Source organism: Watersipora subatra, chromosome 6, assembly GCF_963576615.1.
Source record: "Watersipora subatra chromosome 6, tzWatSuba1.1, whole genome shotgun sequence".
NCBI lineage: Eukaryota > Metazoa > Bryozoa > Gymnolaemata > Cheilostomatida > Watersiporidae > Watersipora > Watersipora subatra.
In genome coordinates, this window is record NC_088713.1 from 6,386,445 (window position 1) to 6,406,904 (window position 20,460).

At 41.5% G+C, this 20,460-nt stretch overlaps 2 protein-coding genes across 3 annotated transcripts in view; both read right to left on the reverse strand.

The window, feature by feature from the left end:
* LOC137398523 (GDP-fucose protein O-fucosyltransferase 1-like) overlaps positions 1-13,800 on the reverse strand; it is a 47,277-nt gene extending 33,477 nt beyond the window's left edge. Inside the window, exon 1 of one of the 2 annotated variants that reach the window (XM_068084641.1) lies at positions 13,731-13,800. The gene's annotated coding sequence lies outside the window, so the exon portion shown is untranslated. Of the gene's footprint in view, positions 1-7,606; positions 7,720-13,730 lie in introns of those variants that run through there. The other variant, XM_068084642.1, reaches the window with a different exon arrangement.
* A 3,390-nt stretch (positions 13,801-17,190) lies between these two features.
* On the reverse strand, positions 17,191-18,681 carry LOC137397990 (uncharacterized). The gene has a single exon (XM_068084091.1). The coding sequence runs from the start codon at positions 18,679-18,681 to the stop codon at positions 17,191-17,193; it is 1,491 nt and encodes a 496-aa protein (XP_067940192.1).
* Between the last annotated feature and the right edge of the window lie 1,779 nt (positions 18,682-20,460).

Consider the following 20,460-nt stretch of genomic DNA (forward strand, 5'->3'; position numbering starts at 1 on the left):
GCAAAAATGGAATTCACTAAACAATTTTATAGAATTCGTCTTGTAGAAAATTTTGTTCTGAATAAGATACATTTTACAGTAAAACAGTATCTGCATCGATTCCCGATATATTGCATAAATAATAAAGGTTTATCAATTTTTCGAAAATCCGTTGGAATTAATTTGGTAAGAATAGTGAATTTAGCATAGTAGTGAAAAAGGTAATATTACTTCTAAGCGGTCTAATATAACTTTTGGTACTGCCAAAGAGGTCAATGTTCAGTTTCCAATACCGACTAAACAATGTGGTTTTAAATCATGTGAGTATTAAATATTTCAGAGCTTTTATATCAAGTGATTATAACTGGAGTGACCATATACATATATATTGACCATTACCATAAAGTGATCATTACGCTGCTTAAAAAACCGCAATCGTACGATGCATATTGATGCTCATTCTTAAATAAAAATTTACGAACTCACTAATTTTCATATAAATAAAAAACTATCGGGAGAAGTCTTACAGGCTTTGGGCATGCTTGATGTAATCATTCAGCAGCATATAAAAGGTGTACAAAACACTCGGTCGACCAAAAGTAGAGTTTGTGTCAGATATGTGGGATCAAAACAGCTAAATCACACAAAATCGTTTGGGATGCTGCAGAATAAATCGGTTCACTTTATTATTAATTTGAAAGGAAGGGACAGTGTCATGCTAGAGAAGGAACTGTTGGATCTTGATGCACTACAACACCGAAAACAATTGCAATAAGTTAAAACTGTTTGCTCTATTTTATAGTCAAGGGAACAGTTTTTTATAGAGCATAAATGATTAATTATAAATGATTTTATCAAATACTCTGTTAATGATGAGCATCCAAACACACATGCAAAATACCGGGGTCAATCGGTATGTTCCCACAAACCGTAACACTTATTTTAGCACTTTTATACCAAAAACTTCTAGAGACACGCGTATTTTTAAATAAATATTTTACATCATTGATGGTTTCCATTTACACCCAAAGGTGGTCGAGAAACTCTATTTCAGCTTGAACAATACATAACATCAATCTGTAATAAAATGAACAACCTAACCCATCTTGTAGAACAACTACTTTGCGTTTTAGATGTTTCGGGTCAAATATTTCCAAATCATCCAGCGATTCAATATTTGATTTGAGCGCATCGGGTGATTTGATTTGACATAGCAGGTGGTTTTATTTTAATCTAATTAAAAAGAGAATTTGATACAACTCTGCTAAACAGCAGTGACAAATGGGCACATCCATAATTTATGACGTGACAATCAGAGGTTTTTACTAAATTCCGTTTCTCCATTTAAAAATATACAACTTTGAACTGACTCATCTAAATAAGCAACAAACTTTGAGATTAGACTAGTTCTTGAGGTCTTGAAGGCTCATTTAGGGCATGTATGAGGTGACATCACAATAAAACTTGTTTTAGTGGACTTATTTCCCATGTATAAACTTTCTGAAGTGATTAGAACTACCCATTAGACTTCAACATGCGAGATGTGCAAAGTGTCAAAGACGCATCTTATGGAAAAAGTAAAAGGTTTCTTGAAAAAACAGTTGAGGGTATGTGTATGATGTGACAGTGTGATTTTCTTGTTATTAGCCATGTATTAGTGCCGAAAGTTATCTGAACTTGTAATTTGATGTTTAATATTGGACATGTGAGGATATTAGTATGAGAGTATTAGTTTCTCATTTACCCAGAACTGGTCATTTTCCTTTATAACAAAGTGTAAACCCGTAGGTCCCAACTTTCTTTAGAAACTGCTTCAAACTCGATGATTTTTACATCACAAGCTTTGGTAAAGGCAACAGTGACCGCCATTCCTGCATTTTCTCTGGTATTTCATTAGATTATGATCGCTCCACAGAAGGTTTGATTCAATTTCATCAGTTTGTAACTTAATGATTTTATGAACAGTTTTGTCCTCAGAACCACAGACACAGACAACACACAGCTCTTCGTGACAGGCACATGAGAAACCCGTTGAGTTTCTTTCACTCCTAAGAAACCCTTCTATCTTGGGTTTAAAAAGGCTTCACTTATGCAAATTTCCTCAGGGCTCAGCCCTGATGGCAATAACGATTGCCATTCATGATGAACATGAGCGTTGAATGAATCTGTATCTTTTACAATAGCTCCACCAAGGACTTATATCTTGCCATCCTTTTCAAAATATCCTCCAGCCCATCTAGAGGTTCTTTTCTGTGACTAGTGGCAAAGAAGTTCTATTCAAACTTGAATTCAAACTTTTTCAAACCAGCTTGCGATTTTCTAACTGCTGGGTGCGCACATCCAAATAAACCTTTTACTGCCTTGACTTCTAGACACAACTCTTTGATTTTCTCACATATAAGACTCATGAATTTGAATGCGGATACTTATCCATGTTCAAGGTCAGATATTAAGCAAGATACTATTGACACCTTGTGGTATATAGACCATTTTATAATGTGCTTTCTAGCTCTTCCAACATTAGTCTTGCCCACGTTGGCTCATAAGTAAAAGGTTGTAAATCAAACTGATAGTGTAAATTTAAATTGTGTAAACTCAAAAAGTGCAAATTCACTACAAAAGTAGCCTGTGATAGCCTTGGTTCCTTTGCATATTTGTAAATAGTATCCACCAAACGTTTTGTTTCTCACAGTTCGACTATGCTGGAGTCCTCTAGATAATTCAACCATCAATTATGACAAACACACGAAATTCCATAATTCAGAATCATAAGTGAATTGGATCAATATAACTCATTAAACTAGGGGTGTCGCGCCATACATATGTATTTAATACATACGTTATCTAATCTTATCACGCCATACGTATGTATGTCGTGACAAGATTAAATATTACTTTGTTGAAACTTGATGAGGCCAACAAAGAAACTTGCTGATATATAGGTTGGTGTTATAAGCTAATGAAAGAATATGCAAGTTTACATTTGAGGTCAAATGTATTTACCTTGCATCTACCTTTATATATTTGTTCATGAGTAATGTGACAAACATATCTTTTAGATAGACACATCTAACCAGAAACATAAGTTTTCAATGCAGCTATGCTTTTCTGCCCTGATTCCACCAACTCTCAATAATCTCTAAACAAATTTTAATTTAATGAATTAAGACTTTGTTCGAGGGTTGTTATAAGATGAAAAAATTTTGAAAAAAACTCGACTTTGCCAGAGGAAAACGCTTAAAGTTTGAGCACCATTGATCCAAATGTTGTGAAACTTTAGACACACATCATTGAATTGTAAAATTAATAAACGAAAATTTGCAGCTCAACTCATATGTTTGCAAAATAACCTCTCAAAACCATAGTTTATGGACAGGCCCAAATGTGTTTCGCCAGCCAAAACCAACTTATTGGGTACAAACATAGTTACATCTGAAATTGATCTGAAACATCTGACATTATGCACAATCAACAAAACGGTAAGCATTGATTAGAGCCTTATTAATACAGGTGTACAGACAACCCTCATAGAGCATACAATAGATACAGATGGAATATGGGTGTATAATCTGGATTTGTCAGCGCCAATTTCAACTTCGAAGTTAAGCTCGCTTTCAAATTTGTGAAATATTCACTACACGCGTTTGTTTTCCAGTTATTAGAGTTGGAAACGCTGAAAGTTAGAGCATAGCAGCATAGCAGGAGCTGCAATCATGCTAGGATTGTCATCATAAGAAGTGTAAGGTTGAAATAGAAACGTGGAAAACTGCGAAGCTAAGAATGTGTCAGTGTTGGAAGCTTTGCCACATCATCGTGGCAAACATTTACAACTGACAAGCTGAGAGAAATGGCAATCCCACGCTGCTGCAAACAGCGTAGAAAACAGAATCTAGGACAAGTACTATACTGATGAAAATATCAACCATAGGAGCCATCATTACAGCTGAATACAAATGAATAGTGATGAGCTGCAATAACATAACAAATCATTATGAAAGCAGAATGACCAAATGAAAAAAAGCAGGGATGAGCACTGTTGTATTATGGGATTTGTTAGGCTCAGGCTATATTGGTGTCTGAGCTCAAGGCAGTACAGGTGGTCTTGGTAATTACGGTGAGTGCATATGGTCTTGGTAATTACGGTGAGTGCATAAAGCTGGATAAAGCTAGTGGGTAAAGCTAGTAGATTAGCTAGTGTAAGGCAGTATGGGGAGGATATAAGGAAGTGTAACGAAAGAAAGAGGCTCTTCTTCATCTTCACATCAGTACATGTAAGTACATCGATTTATACATTATGGCGCAGTTGACGAAGCTCTGATTTTTTTTCCCTTTGTGTTATCATTAGCGAACATTTTTCTGGTTACGGGTCAAGTTTAACGGTTGATTAGACCCTTTCACGGGCGTGCAGGTGAGGTGACGTGAGGTAGGGTAGTGTTGTGAGGTGTTGTAGCGGTGAAGCATCAGTGTTGGTGAGGTGTAAATATTTATTACGTGTTCAGAGGTGAGAATTACATTAAATTTATGCGAGTGGATTTGTGGGGAGAGATATATTGTGTTGTGAGGGGATGGAGAGTGGTTTTTCGAAGCTGGTGTTCGGTGAGCACGGTGATGGCTCATGGGAAAGATTTATAGAAGAGATGAATTTATGTATAGAGAGTGCTGTCGAGAGGAGAGGTTATGTAGATGATGAAGATGGCAATAGAGCACCCATTATGAGAGGTAGAGCTAGGTTAGTGCCCCTATTGAGAACTATCAGGCACGGTGGTAGAGAAGTATTGAGGAGTGCAGGGTTTAGCGTAGATGGTGCAAATTCTACTTATCAGGCGGCAGTGGAGGTTTTGCAGGATTATTATGGTAGACAAGAGAGTATGTTCGTAAAGGGGCATAAGTTTTTGACGGCTAAGCAGGCACTTGGAGAAAGTGATAGAGAATATTTGCAACGGGTAGAGAGTTTGAGCAGATATGCAGAGGTGGCTAACAATAGTGATAGGGTAAGGTTTGCCCTTATAGTGGCGGTTAACGGATTGAGATATAGAGAAGTAAGCAGAGATTTAATGAAGAATACCAATCTTACTTGGGCGTTATTGCATGAGGCATTGAGGGCTCGTGAAATGGCCAACAACTCGGATAATTTCTTGAGAGCTGAGGATAGAAGTACGAATTTAAAAAGCGAGGTTAAGAGGGAAGTAGCAAAGGTATCAGAGTTTGATAGCCGAGCGCAGTACAGGAGTAATGATATAGATAGAAGCTATGATTCAGCGGGTAGATCTTCCCCTAGAGGTAGCCCTAGGAGTAGTAGAATGCATTATAGTAGTGAGGAGCATGATACTAGCAGATATGGGACAAGAGGCCGGGAGTATAACAAGGACAGTGACAGTAGGAAGTATAGAGATAATAGCAGGGAGAGGCATGTCTATAGATATAGAGCAAGCAGTAGAGAAGGCAGTGAAGATAGAGTATGCTACAATTGCAAGCATAGTGGCCATGAGATGAGGAGTTGTCCCTCCAATACATGTTTTTCTTGTGGACAGCGAGGACATGTATCCTGTTATTGTAGGGATAGGAGAGATGTAGGTTACGACAGACGAGGTAGCAGCAGGAGTCCAGGAGGTAGTCGGGATAATAGCTATGAGCGATATGGTATCAGGGATAGTAGTAGGGAGAGGTACAGGGGCCGAGAAAGCCCCCGTGAGATGAGAGACAAATTGAGTAGGTACAGGGACAGCAGTATGGATAGGTTTGAAGGGGAAAAGTATAAGGAGAGGCGCGAGACGAGCCGGTATGATGAAGGGTACAGGGATGATAGTACGGGCAGAAGTGTTAGATTCTCTGGTTCGAGGGATAAATATGATGATGACAGTTGACTAGGCCAGAGAATTGTGCAGTATTTAGAAGTTAATGGAGTAAATGTAGAGTTTACGTTTGATACTGAGGCTGAGGTGTCAATATTAACCGAGGCAACAGCCGATAAGTTGAACCTACGGTTAAAGAAACCGTCGACAGTTTTAGAAACTGCTGACGGTAGTGAGTTGAAAGTGGTTGGAAGTGTAATAGTTCATTTAGAAAGTAAAGACAGGCATATGGATGCTGAAGTTCATGTGGTCAAAGGATTGAGAACGAACTTCTTGGGCATAACTGAGTTGAAGCAGCTTAAATTATTTGCTGTTGTAAACGCGTTATGCGAAAATAAGTTTGAGCCTGTTAAGGAGTGTAAAAGTATTAAGGCAGTTAAACCGTTTTCGTCGAGAACCATTATTGCTGGGTCAAGTTATGTGTCAGATGTCGAGTTGGAAAACCTGATAAATAAGTCCGACAGGGAGAGCGAAGTTAAGAAAGGTCGCACAGGTCAAGATTGGTGGACTTGTAAAACCAAGGGAGTGAAGAGTAGCGAATACGTAGAAATTGGTAGTCAACGGGGGACAGCCCAAGGCATAAGAGATGTGCAAGTGTCTATGGGGTATGATAGAGAACACAGTCACGAAGAGGTAAGGGAAGGTGCTGAGAAAGAAGCTGAACCAGTGTCTGTAATGGAAAAGGTTTGCTATTTTTTAGCCGAGGTATCAGCAATGGAATGTTAGACAGAGAAGGTCATGAGAAAAAGGTAGCAGAGATTGAAAGAGAGGAAATGGAGGTGCGGAGGAAGTCGAAGGAGAAATTGGCTAAACTGAAAGCCAAACGAGAGACAGCAGTCATGGAGTTGGAAAATGTCAAGGCATTCAGGGTAGTGGTGCAGGAGTTACCCGAGGTTCAGAAGAGAATTGCTGGTAGCATACCTGCACTGGTTGCAGGTGAGGTCGAGCTAGATAGGTCTAGGCCTATGCCAACTCCCAGCTCTGTGGTGCCATCCCCTGTGCAGCCGGTTACGGCCCAGGTGGAGACCTCCCACAGGAAGCCTGTCGAGCCTGCCTCTTACTGGGGAGAGCGAGGTAAAGACGGAAGAGACGGAGATGAGGTTGATGAGTCATTACTGACCCAACCAAAAAACTCCGGGCTAGTCAGGGTTGGTGGAAGTAGTGTTGGAGATGTTGGTGGTGTTGGTAGTGACAGTGGTCACGGTAAAAGTATTGGTAGCGGCGGAGGTCAGGGTTACGGAAAAGCCAGTACAGACTGGCAATGGAGCTGGCAGTAGCGAGAAGAGTACTTTAGACGGTGGCACAGGGTCAGACAAGCCAGAGGCATAGCCTATGGAGACTGCCCTAACGAAGTCAGGTAACGAGCAACACAAGTAAGGTAAGTTACTACGTCTGCATGTTGGTAGTGATGGAGTGGCCCAAAACAAAAAGAAAAAAAGAAAGGGCATGTTGTATTATGGGATTTGCTAGGCTCAGGCTATATTGGTGTCTGAGCTCAAGACAGTACGGGTGGTCTTGTTAATTACGGTGAGTACATAAAGCTGGATAAAGCTAGTGGGTAAAGCTAGTAGATTAGCTAGTGTAAGGCAGTATGGGGGAGGATATAAGGAAATGTAACGAAAGACAAAGGCTCTTGTTCATCTTGACATCAGTACATGTAAGTACATCGATTTATACAACAAGCACAGACTCGCCAAAGCATCAGAGAAAGCACTACAAGACATGAATGTCTAGACACACAATATGTAGAATTGAAATAAGTAATGATATCTCACCTCAAGAAAACCGAAGAGTTGTACCAGGTACAAAACAGCCAGCAAAGAGAGGATGTGCTCCTCAGCAATGGCTATAGGGATGGTTGCCCAACATTTGAGACAGCTGATATCACCGTAACAACACAAATAGCCTCCATAAATAAAGCTTCATGACAGCGAGAGCAGTCGATGTGACCACAGCGATATACATAACGTCTGGTTACACCCTCGTCAGTGCAGATGTGACAGATAAAATATTCGATTCTTGAAGAAGAAAATCAGAAGAAACAGATATGGGAGAGACAAAGAGGGCAAGGACCTCTTATAGTAAATGGTCCAGACAGAGTTGCTATGTTCAAGCCGTGGTCTGGTTTTACCTGAGGGCTGGTATGTGTCAAAGTTGGAAACGTTGAAAATTAGAGTCTGTCGCAAACAGAGTAGCAAGAGCTGCATTCATGCTAGGATTATCATCACAAGAAATGTAATGTTGAAATAGAAATGTGGAAAATGTGGTAGTCCCGGAAGTGTGACGCAGCGGGGGACGATTCAAGACGCTCCAGCTCACTCTCTCTGATCTGCTAGCGACCGAGAAGGACGTGCCTTGACCGACGCTCCGGCTACAATCAGCTATACTGCAACGCACTACCAGGTATAGTACATGGTGTCAGATAGCGGACTTCAATACTTACGCGTGTAAAAAAAAACGAGGCAGCCGAGGTTTGGTTGAACCTGTGTTTTCGAACAATAGTATTAGCATTTAGGTTAAGGATTAAACAATAATATACACTAGCTAGTGTGGTCCTTTCTCAATTCAGAGAGCGCATTGTTTATTTACGCAGCGCTGGGTTGAGTAACTGGCAAAAAAATACATTGTTGTAATTGCAACAAGTTTGATTGTTCTAATACTTATAATCCATTGGTGATCTGCATTTTCTCTGTGGTACGTCAGTGTTCATCTGTTAGGTTGAGTTTGGTTGAACTCCCTGGTCACTGGTGAGCGTTGAAGATCCACAATAATGGCCGAAGACAATCACTCTAAGGATGACCGGTTTGTGCAGAGATTGAGATGGGCTGATGGAAATTTAGCAGCAAGTTGGAAGGTTTTCAAGGGACAACTGTCAATTTACATGATTGCAAAGAAATTCAGTACAATGGACGAAGATGAGAAAATTGCCAATGTATTGTTGTTGATGGGTCCGGAGAGCGTTCCTATTTATGATCAGTTTGTGTTTAATGAGGAACAAGAGGCACAGAGGAGGACCTTGACGAATGTGTTACGTTACTTTGATGCACATTTCGAACCTGTAAAAAACATATATGAACGGGTCAAGTTTAACAGTCTGGTTCAAGGAGACTTATCAATACACAAATTTATTATTATGATTCAATCTCAAGCTGATGTATGTGAATACGGCACCATGCGGGAAGAAATAATTCGTGACCGCATCATAGTGGGTGTCAGTGACAACCGTTTGAGAGAATACTTGATCGACCTTGAAAATAATGACCTGCAAAAATGTATCAGCAAAGCTAAACAGTATGTCAGTCATCATGAGCAATCAGCTAAGATGAGTAGACAGACTGAGGTCAACCTAGATATGATAGGCAAAGGTAAGTCTGAATATCAGCCTAGGGGTCAACAACAACAGCAAAGAAAGCATCAAAGTGAAACTGCAAAATGTTTTTACTGCCCCTGAGGAAACCACAAGGCAGAGTTCTGCCCTGCACATAAATCAGTTTGTAGAGTATGCAGACAGAAGGGACATTGGGCCAATTCACAGGCATGCAGAGGTAAGCAGGGAAAGCAAAGAGCAGCTCATGAAGTTGAAGACATTGATGTAGATGGCTTATATCTCGGATCAGAATCAGATTGACTAGGGGTGATAAACGCGAGCCCCATGACAGAAACTAATAAGGCATGGTTTATTGAGATATTAGTCAACAAACAGCCGATTAGATTTAAAGTAGATACTGGAGCAGCAGTGACCGCAGTCCCAAGTTCATTGTCTAGTATGTTCCCAGAAATGGAGGAGTCGTCCAAAACTTTGAGGGGAGCAGGCAACTACAAGTTAAGCATAGCTGGAAAAACAACTGCCGAGCTTCACCTACGAGATAAGCAGGTGATGGAGACAATCTATATAGTTGAGGGGTTGGTTGCACCATTGTTGGGGAAGCCAGCTATCTCTAAACTAGGGCTGATAAAGTTTCTGCATGAAATACAGGAAGACAGGTCCTGGGTTGAGAAATTTCCGGAGGTCTTCACAGGACTAGGCGCAATGCAAAATGAAGTTGTGGTCACACTTAAAGATGATGTCAAGCCCTTTGCCCAAACAGTTCCCCGAAGAGTGGCAGCTGCAAGGAGAAAACCTCTCAAGCAAGAGTTGCTGCGAATGGAGAAACTCGGGGTAATACAGCGTATAGAGGAGCCGACAGATTGGTGTGCACCGTGTATTGTTGTGCCAAAAAAAAACGGAAAGATCAGGGTATGCATCGATTTCACCTGATTGAATGAGGCAGTAAAAAGGGAGCTTCACCCATTACCCAAAACAGAGGAGACGCTGAGTGAGCTTGGGTCAGCAGTAAAACTTTCAAAGTTGGATGCAAACTGGCAAATGAAGCTCAGCCCAGAGAGTCAAAAGCTTACCACCTTTATAACACCATTCGGCAGATACAAATGGAAATGTTTACCGTTTGGGATTAGTTCTGCACCAGAGATCCTCCAGCGGGAAATGCAGAAAGCATTAGTGGACAGCGAAGGCGTAATCTGTCAAATGGATGATATTCTGGTTTATGGTGCTAGCCAACAAGAGCATGACAAAAGAGTAGAAGCCGTCCTGCAGAAGCTGAAATTAGCTGGAATCACCTTAAACAGTGACAAATGCCAATTTAACACACCAGAGGTGGTCTTTCTGGGTCATGTTGTTTCTAAAGAGGGTATTAAAGCAGACCCGGAGAAAACTGAAGCAGTGCGAAGTTTTAAGGCACCTACCAACAAGAAAGAGTTAAGGCGGTTTTTCGGAGTCCTGAATTATCTCGGAAAATTTTTTCCTACATTGTCTCGAGGAACGCGCAATCTATGACAATTGCTACAGAAAGACAAGGAATGGGTCTGGGAAAGTGCGCAAGCTAATGAGTTCGATCAGTTGAGACAGACGATCTCCAAGGCACCCACGTTAACACCTTTCTGTTTGGAGGCACCAACAAGACTGAGTACAGATGCTTCTTCATATGGGCTTGGAGCCGCTGTCCTGCAGCTAGTCAATGGGGAGTGGCGACCGGTGGCATATGCATCGCGCAGTCTCACTGCAGCAGAGCAAAGATATGCTCAAATAGAGAAGGAAGCACTCGCAATCTGTTGGGGATGTGAGAAGTTCCATTACTATTTGGCGGGTTGTGAGTCTGAGATAGAAACAGATCACAAGCCTCTCATATCAATCCTCGGAGACAAGGAACTATCCAAGCTGCCATTACGTGTTCAGAGGTTTAGACTCCGAATGATGGCTTACAGCTACAAAATTATGTATACACCAGGGGCAAAACTAGTTTTGGCAGATGCGCTGTCTAGGTCTCCATTGAGTGTAGCTGAAGTTGAGGGGGACGCAGATTTGGTTGAATGTCTTGTTGTGTGTGAGTTGGTTGACTCACTGGCTATATCTCCTAATCGACTTGAAAGGATCAAGGCATCTCTTCTGGAGGATGCTGCGGGGATGAGATTGTTGAAATACATTGCAGAAGGCTGGCCGCAATACAAGGATGTAGACCCGACTGAGCACAGTTTTTACACTTTCAAGGATTTCCTCTCAGTAGTACAGGGGATTGTGTTTTACAACAGCAGGGTGTTCATCCCGGAGCTGGAAAGACAGTCAGTACTAGCCTCAGTGCACAAGGGCCATCAGGGGGAAACGAAGTGTATACGTTGGGCTGTGGAACTAGTCTGTTGGCCAGAAATGACCACTGAGATCCGGGAACTAGTTAAAACGTGTCCTGAGTGTGACAAATTCCGTAGACGGCCCAGAGAACCGCTGATCTGCGCAGAACTGCCTGAGAGATCATGGTGGAGGTTGGCTGTAGACATAATGGAGAAAAAGTCTCGGTCATACTTGGTAGTAGTGGACTACTTCAGCAGATTTATCACAGTGCATGAATTGGTTGACTCAACCTCGTCAGAAGTCACCGTTAAAATTCTCCAAAAGTTGTTCTGTCTGATTCAAGTACCAAATTCAGTTATGAGTGACAACGGTCCACAGTTTAGTTCTGAGAGTTTCAAAAAGTTCATGAGAAAGTGGGACATACAGCATGTCACAAGTTCACCTAGGTACCCTCAAAGTAACGGTGAGGCTGAGCGGGCGGTACAAACTGTAAAAGCTCTGATGAACAAGAATGTCAGTCTTGATGCGGCACTCTGTTCATATCGAGACACACCATTAGCCAATGGCTACTCCCCTGCACAACTGTTGTTCGGAAGAGGGCTAAATTCGATGGGATTTTTGAATGGCCGCAAGATCGACTATGTGAGGCTACTGGAGACAGAGAAGTTGCAACGGAACTACCAAATGTATCAGTATAATCGAAGGTACAGGACTAAGGCACAAGAATCAGTCCCGATTGGACAAGATGTAGCCATACAAGACCCAGGTAAAGAGCCAGTGAGGGCAAGAGTTGTGGCGGCACAGGGGCGTGAGGTTGTAGCCATAGGACAATCACAAAGGCTGTGGAGGCGAAATCGGCACTTAACCAGACCTTGTAGGGATTCAGAAGCATCGGTTCCATGTGTGGTAGCACCTCGTGGTGAAAACTCAAGTCAACAGTCAGAGTCAGGTGTGGTTGCACCAGCGGTTCAAGCTGAGTTCAGCACAGGGGTGGATGTAGAGGTACCAGCGGTACCCGACTCTAGACAGATGCCGACAATTGCTGAACCGGAGCCATTAACGGGTCATGACAGTGGTACAACGGAGAGATGGTCAGAAGAAAGTCAACGAAGATTTGAGGTTCAACCCTGTGACCGTCGTGCCTCACCAACAGTAACCAGGAGGGTGACAACCAGAAGTTGCCGGGTAAGTAGGGCACTTGGGAGACTGAATATATAACTTTTGTGTGTGGTTTTTTTTAGCATGAGAAATAGAGGTTATTATCGCCTTCGGCTTAGGTTTTTGAAGGATGGCCTTCACCCAACCCGAGAAATTGTGAGGCAGTGGGTGAGGGAGCTTAGGGAAGTCGTGATGCTGAATAATGCTAAATGGAGGGGTCTCCATTAAATTTTAATCATATTGCTGATAGGACAGCTAATTAGTTAAGTGTACCAGGAAAGACCTTTCGTTTTTGCTTCAGTTTCCTGTGAGTGACAGTTCATAAATGAAGAAATAAAAAAAAACCAGGAATGTAACTCCATGCACTACTCAACTCGTGATACTGCACCCGTGTTTGGATTGTCGGTTTTAGGTGTGGTTGCACCTTCACTAACACTGGATTGGAAAAGAGCTTAAGAGGGAGGTGTGGTAGTCCCGGAAGTGTGACGCAGTGGGGACGATTCAAGACGCTCCAGCTCGCTCTCTCTGATCTGCTAGCGACCGAGAAGGACGTGCCTTGACCGTCGCTCCGGCTACAATCAGCTATACTGCAACGCACCACCAGGTATAGTACAGAAAACTGCTAAGCTAAGAATGTCAGAGTTGCAAGCATTGCCATGTGAGCGTGAAAACTGCTAAGCTAAAAATGTGTGAGTGTTGGGAGCATTGCCCTGTCAGCGTGGGGAACATTGAAAACTGACAAGAAGAGAGAAATGGCAATCCCACGCTGATGACAATCCTAGCATGATCACAGCTCTTGCTATGCTATTTGCGACCGACTCTAACTTTTAGCGTTTTAACTATGATACAGCTGAATTAGTGCGATATTAGGTACCAAGCATACTACAGTAACGCACGATTGCAAAATTCGATGAGATTTTTGTACGTGTTATGATTACCAATACGATCAGTAACGCAAGCTTGCTAAAAGTTAAGTAATCAGCTATGGTTTTCTTATTGTCTGCCAAGAAAAAATGTGGAGAGATGAGTCATTAAGTCCACCGTTGCAGCAAACTTTCACATTGCACCAACATTTATTTACATGTAAATGGCTGTAAATAGCGCCAACAACGCATTACCTAGATGCACTGGTAAAATTGATTGTGGCGCACACATAAAGTTCTAGCGATATTCTTCAACTCGTGGAACGTGTGCTTCGGCCTTCAACTGTAGACTAAAACCTCCATTCACTATTGGGGCAAAAATGAATCTAGGTCATAGAAAAACTGCCGAAATAATTCTGTAACTTAGGCGACTTGGCTACACCGTGCGTTTGCAAGCGACGTATGCATCGAGTGCATATTTGATAGTTGTTGTGAATATTATTTATTGAGGTTTTCATGAGAAAAGAGTGTTTTGTTGACCTCATAGTTAAAAATTAAAGCTAATATAATGTGGTATAATATATTTGAGAGTGAAATTGATAATGGCTACAATAATATGATTTCTAAAAGAGGGTAATAAGGTCGTTATTATTGTTGCAGGTTCGTATGCATATATTTGTCTGTAAGGCTTGACTGACTAACAATAACTGCTTGAGTACCAAGATACAAGAATTTATCATGCAGAAATAGCCGTTGTACAAACATTATTATCTGCCGCAAATGGTCCATTGTAAGCAGGTATATAAACATTGCAGCAATGTGGATGTAATAATAGCCCACAAAAATGACACTAATAAAAAACACATTCAAAGCTATACAATAGGGATAATGGGATTCCAATAAGGCATAATACAGGTGTCTGCAAAAACCCTTATATTATTACAAAACCTGTGACACCTCCTTTCCCATAAATTCAAGCAGTGAAGCAATGGTTATAATATGCGTGATTACTAATACACATATAGCAAGCTATTTAGAGGTTCATACGACAAGCAGGCAGCCCATTTTAATACAAAATATAGTCTTTAAATTTTCCAGGTTTCCGTAGAGTACGACCTGACCTAGATTGTTGCACTGTCACCACCCCAGAAGGCTCCAAAGTGCAGGGGGCTGCTGGCAAAGCATGAGTTTGAATGTTAACATTCTGATTTGGCACAGAACTAGGAGTTGTGTGTGCATGTACCTTAGTTCCAGCTGCTGGCACAGCACTGGGCAGCGACTTGCTAAATATTTTAGTTGGATGTTCAACACTACCTAACCTGATATCCTTCCTGTTCCTACGAAATATCTGTCCACCCTCTACCTCAATTGCGTATGATCTCTCACCTACCACGTCTACAACTACCCCTGGGATCCATTTGCCTTGAACAGTTTTGAAGTAAACCTGCTGGCCTAGTTTGATGGTTGTTTTGCTTGGTCCACTGTGCCTATCATGGTGGTATTTTGACTGACACTGCCGAGCTGCCAACTTTTTGCGCACATTAACCAAGTCATAGCCTATAACCTTGTAACTATCAACAGATTCTGGCATTCTTTCGCGCAGCTTACGGCCTTGCAACAACACAGCTGGAGAGGGCAACTCCTCACTGATAGGAGTATTTCTAAGTGCAGTTAAGCCTGGATACCAACTCTTGCCCTCAGCCTGACATTTAGTCATCATAGCTTTCACTGTGCCTACTACTCTCTCCACTTGCCCATTTCCTGAAGAATGGAGAGGTGAACTGGATTTGTGCTCAATGCTATTTCCCTTGCAGAATTCTGAAAATGCCCTAGAACTGAACTGTGGCCCATTGTCTGAAACAATTTGTGCAGGTGTGCCAAAATCACTAAATATTTGTTGCAGTGCCAAGATAACAGTTTTGCTTGACATGTTTCTAGCTAATTGCTTTATTATTGGCCACTTACTCAGATAGTCAACAGCTAGCAGATAGTCTGCTCCATTCAAGTGGAATATGTCAATACCTATTGCCTCGAATGGATAGTCTGGCACTGAGAATGGTATCAAAGGCTCTTTTCTCTCATTCCTCTCAGCCTGGCGACATGGTTCGTATGACATGCATTTCTCTTCTATCCTACGTCTCAAACCAGGCCAAAACACTGATTGTGAAGCCCGCTGCACTGTTTTTGTTGTACCCTGGTGAGCTGTGTGCAATGACTCCACAACCTCGTCGCGCAATGCAACAGGTATGATCAACCTTGAACCATAGAAAACCACACCATCAAGAGTAGACAAGTTGTGTCTCAAGTTCCAGTAAGGCATTGCCATTGCAGCGCAACTTTTCTTGCATGTAGGCCATCCATTTTCTACGTAGCGCTTAACCACTGCTAATTCCTTGTCACTACTTGTAGCGCGTTGATACTTGCTCATCACATCAGCTGATCTAATTACTACTTCACAAACAGACAATAATGGATCAACCTGTAGGTCATCATGGAGGTCAGTGCCCTCACGGCAAGCTCTAGACAGAGTATCTGCCAACACCATTTCTGCCCCTGGCTTGTACTTTAACTCGACAGTAAGTGGATACGATAACAACTGTAGGCGCATAGCAGCAAGTCTGGGAGACAAGCCATTGATATCTTTCTTCAGCAATCCAATGAGTGGAAGATGGTCAGTCTCTACCACTACTTTTTCACGTCCCCAACAATAATATTTGAACCTGCTGCAAGCAAAAACAATAGCCAAAAGCTCTTTTTCAATTTGGCTGTAACGCTGCTGACAATCAGTCAAAGGCTTAGCTGCAAACTCTATTGGCCTCCCGTCCTGCATTAGAACGGCACCTAGGCTATGAGAAGAACTGTCTGCTGACAATACTATGGGCTTAGACTCATCATAAAATGCCAGTGTTGGTGCTGCACTTATGAGCTCTTTGATTTGGTTGAATGATTTCAATTGTGGGGATTCCCAAATGAATTGTGCATGTTTCTTGCTGATCTCTCTCAAGGGGTGTGTGTGTTCGGACAAGTTTGGAATGAATTTTGACAAGTAGCCAACAAATCCCAAAAACCTTTGCACTGCTTTCTTATCTTCTGGCACAGTCATGTTTTTTACTGCTTCGACTTTTGACTTACATGCTCGCACCCCCTCAGCAGTTAGATTGTGGCCCAAATATTGAATAGACTGTTTCAACAAGACACATTTTTCTGCATTCAATGTAATGCCTAGCCGCATACATCTCTCTAGCACTTTCCTAAGCCTTACGTTGTGCTCATCTACTGTTGCAGCATGTACAAGAATGTCATCAATGTAAATTTCCACCCCTTCAAGACCCGACAATGCATCTGCCATGCGCTGATGGAATAACTCAGGTGCATTGCTTACACCCATGGGTAGCCTTACATATCTATACTTGCCAAATGGAGTGACAAAGCTAGTCAATTTTGAGGAATCATGATCTAGTTGTATCTGATGGAACCCCTGCTTAGCGTCTAAAGTGCTAAAGTACTTGGACCCTGAGATCCTGGCAAATATTTCCGTGTTGGTGGGAATTGAACATTGAGTTCTAATTAATTGGCTATTCAAATACTGTGGGTCTAAGCATATTCTGATGTTACCATTCGGTTTATTCACTATTACCAATGGTGTCAGCCACTGTGAGGGCTCGTGATCACGAACTATGACACCAGAATTCTCAAGTTTTGTTAGCTCTGTTTTTTATTTCTGTCGCATGTGGTGAGGCACTTGTCGAGGGGGCACTGCTTTTGGTTCTGCCGTTTGTTTCAACTCTAATTTTGCTGGTTTCTCAAAACATCCCAAACCTTCAAAAACTGCAGGAAACTCTGATACCATGTCAGAAATAGCAATGGCATCAAGCTTGGAAGCTTGCGCAATTTTTGCTATGCTAGGTATTAGTCCAAGTGCTCTGACAGCAGGTAACCCTAGCAGAGTTGTGTCCCTAGTCTCAGTGATATAGAATGTTGTTTCTGTGCTTAAAACATTTTCAGGAATTTCAACACTCAACTCAGCCTTGCCAACAACTGGTATAGCCCGCCCCGAGAAACCCACTAATGTAGCTCCAGTTCTAACAACCCGTGTCAAGCCTAACTCTAAAAACATTTGTTTGGGCATCACACTAACTTGGGCACCTGTGTCAACCTGAACATCAATAGGCTTGCCATGAACCTTCACATTAATTAGCCACTTATTGTCTGACTGATTAGTACTTACTGGTCTAGCATGGTTAGTAGGACTATCTACAGCATGCACGTAGAAAGTTTCACTTACGTCTCCGTCGCACAGGCTTTCTTTGGAAGCTACCGAAAGTTCGTTTACACGTTTCTTGTGAGATGATGCGATGGAGCCCTGCTGTTTAGATTTGCATACCTTGGCAAAATGTCCCCGGCGTTTACAGTTCATACATTCTTTGCCATATGCAGGGCATCTTCCTCGGTCGTGAGATGATCCGCAGTATTTACATCCATGAATATATTGAGGATTGTTACTGTGTCTGTTTATAGTCGTCGAGTTTCTTCCTGATGTCGTTGGGTGAGATTGCGTTTTGGCATGTGAATGATGTGATGTTCTTTTGTGAAAGCGAACGTGGGTAGTTAGTACAGCTTTGTCGCCATCTATTTCCGCTTTTTGGTTCTCCAGAATTATTTCCTTAGTGCGAAGTTGTTGCTTGATTTCCTCTAGTGTAACGTCGGGATTGATCTGTAAATCTCGGGCTAGTGCTTTGTCTCTCATTCCGGCAAGTAAGCGAGTGCGCATCATGTCATTTCTCTGGTCGTCATTCCAGCTGCACTTAGAGGCTAGCTCATGTAAGTTTCTAATAAACTGTTCGTTGGTTTCTCCGGCAAGTTGAAGACGTGACCCAAAGAGAACAGCGTAGTGCAAGTGGTTGCTTCTAGGATTGAAGTAATTATCGAACCCTTCTAAAGTTCTGAGGTATAATGTTTCTTCTGCATTTTCGGCTTCAATTCCTGCTGCTTCGTCTGCTTCTCTAGGTGGTCTAATCTGGATTTGATCTGCTATAGCTTCAGCCTCTTCTCCCATGGCAAATATCAGCGTGTCAACTTGTCTCTGTGCTGATCTCTCGCATAGCCCTGAAGCGCTTCTGTATCTTTCGAAACGCTTCCTCCAGTCCGGCCAAGCCTTTTGAGAGCTGCTGAAATCTAGCTCCGCTGGTGGTTTCAATGAACTCATTTTGTTTGTGAAGTTTCTGTGAAGTCTATTTTCTTTGTTAAATCCTGCCTACGACGCCATGTTGCAGGTTCGTATGCATATATTTGTCTGTAAGGCTTGACTGACTAACAATAACTGCTTGAGTACCAAGATACAAGAATTTATCATGCAGAAATAGCCGTTGTACAAACATTATTATCTGCCGCAAATGGTCCATTGTAAGCAGGTATATAAACATTGCAGCAATGTGGATGTAATAATAGCCCACAAAAATGACACTAATAAAAAACACATTCAAAGCTATACAATAGGGATAATGGGATTCCAATAAGGCATAATACAGGTGTCTGCAAAAACCCTTATATTATTACAAAACCTGTGACAATTATTATTATATTTTCCCACTTAGACCGCACAGCAGGTGCGTAAGGGGCGTGGGAACACGGTGTGTTTACACTAATAAGTGGTTTCAAAAAAAATTTTTTTTTAAATTATATTATATTTTTCTCATCTTATCAGGATCTTAACTCTCTTAGTGTACAGGACCAAAAGGACTGATAGAATACATTAGTTCTTATATATGGAGTATAGGTGTTTGATTTTTGGCGGATATTGTATCCTATGTTTTCGCATTTGAATGGTGGTGCTATGCCCTCGGCAGCACATCTTACAAACTGTTTATGCCTACCCTCTCTTCTTCTCTCCTGTAAGGACTCAACACTTGTATCTTCTCGTAATTTTGTAAAACTTATCTGGCCCTTAATGTTAAAAATAAATCGTAGTGCTTTATTTTGCAACTTTTCAAGCTGTTTGACATGTTTATTTTGATAGGGATCCCAGATTTGTGACGCATATTCTAGTGTTGGCCGTACTAAAGAAAAATAGGCAATCTTTTTGTAGGTGTATCTGCAGATTTTAGCACCCTTCTGATCATTGCCAACTTCTGTGTAGACTTAGTTGTTATTTTGTCTATGTGTTCATTCCATTTTAGATCTGCTTGTAGTTGTAGGTAGTAGTTGATAAGGAAAAGAAGACACTTTATTTAGATTTTGTCCACAGAAAGTATATCCAGGGTGGCTATTAATGTTTTTACCAGTTTGTAAGAATGTGCACTTGTCAACATTAAATTTCATTTGTCACTTAGAAGCCCAAGCCTCTAATGCAGGAAGGTCTTGTTTTAAAAGCGTTAACTTGTCACTCGTGTTATACAGTATTGCATCATCGGCAAAAGGATGACACTGTGATTGAAGACAAGATGGTAAATCATTGATATATATCAGAAAAAGCAAAGGGCCCAAAACTGAGCCCTGTGGCACACCTGAACTGACTAGTTTTGTGTTAGACCTCTGACCCTCGATTTCAACAAATTGATGTCGATCGCTAAGAAAGTCAGATATCCAGGAAAGGGAGACGTTGTTAATACCAATATCTGATAGTTTAAAGATGAGTTTTCGATGATTAACAGCGTCAAATGCTTTAGAAAAGTCTAATATTATAACATCAGTTGTTTGTTTTTGATCATATAGGTGTGAAAGGTGTCCAACAACAGTATGAGCTAATTGAGTCTCGCAAGACCTATGAGGTCGAAAACCATGTTGACTGTCTACAAAAATGTTACCCTCCTTAAAAATCTTATGCAAATATGAGGAAACTATGTGTTCTAAAAGCTTGCACAATATGCTAGTGAGGGAAATAGGTCTATAATTGTTTGGTATTTGTTTGTTTCAATTTTTATGTATAGGTTGGACTCTACCAATTTTCCAAATCGAAGGTAGTTTTGCTATTGCCAGAGAGTATGCA

What these genes read in the sequence shown, in the direction of transcription:
- LOC137397990 (XM_068084091.1), bottom strand. Translation starts at nt 18,681, where the DNA reads ATGAGTTCATTGAAACCACCAGCGGAGCTAGATTTCAGCAGCTCTCAA.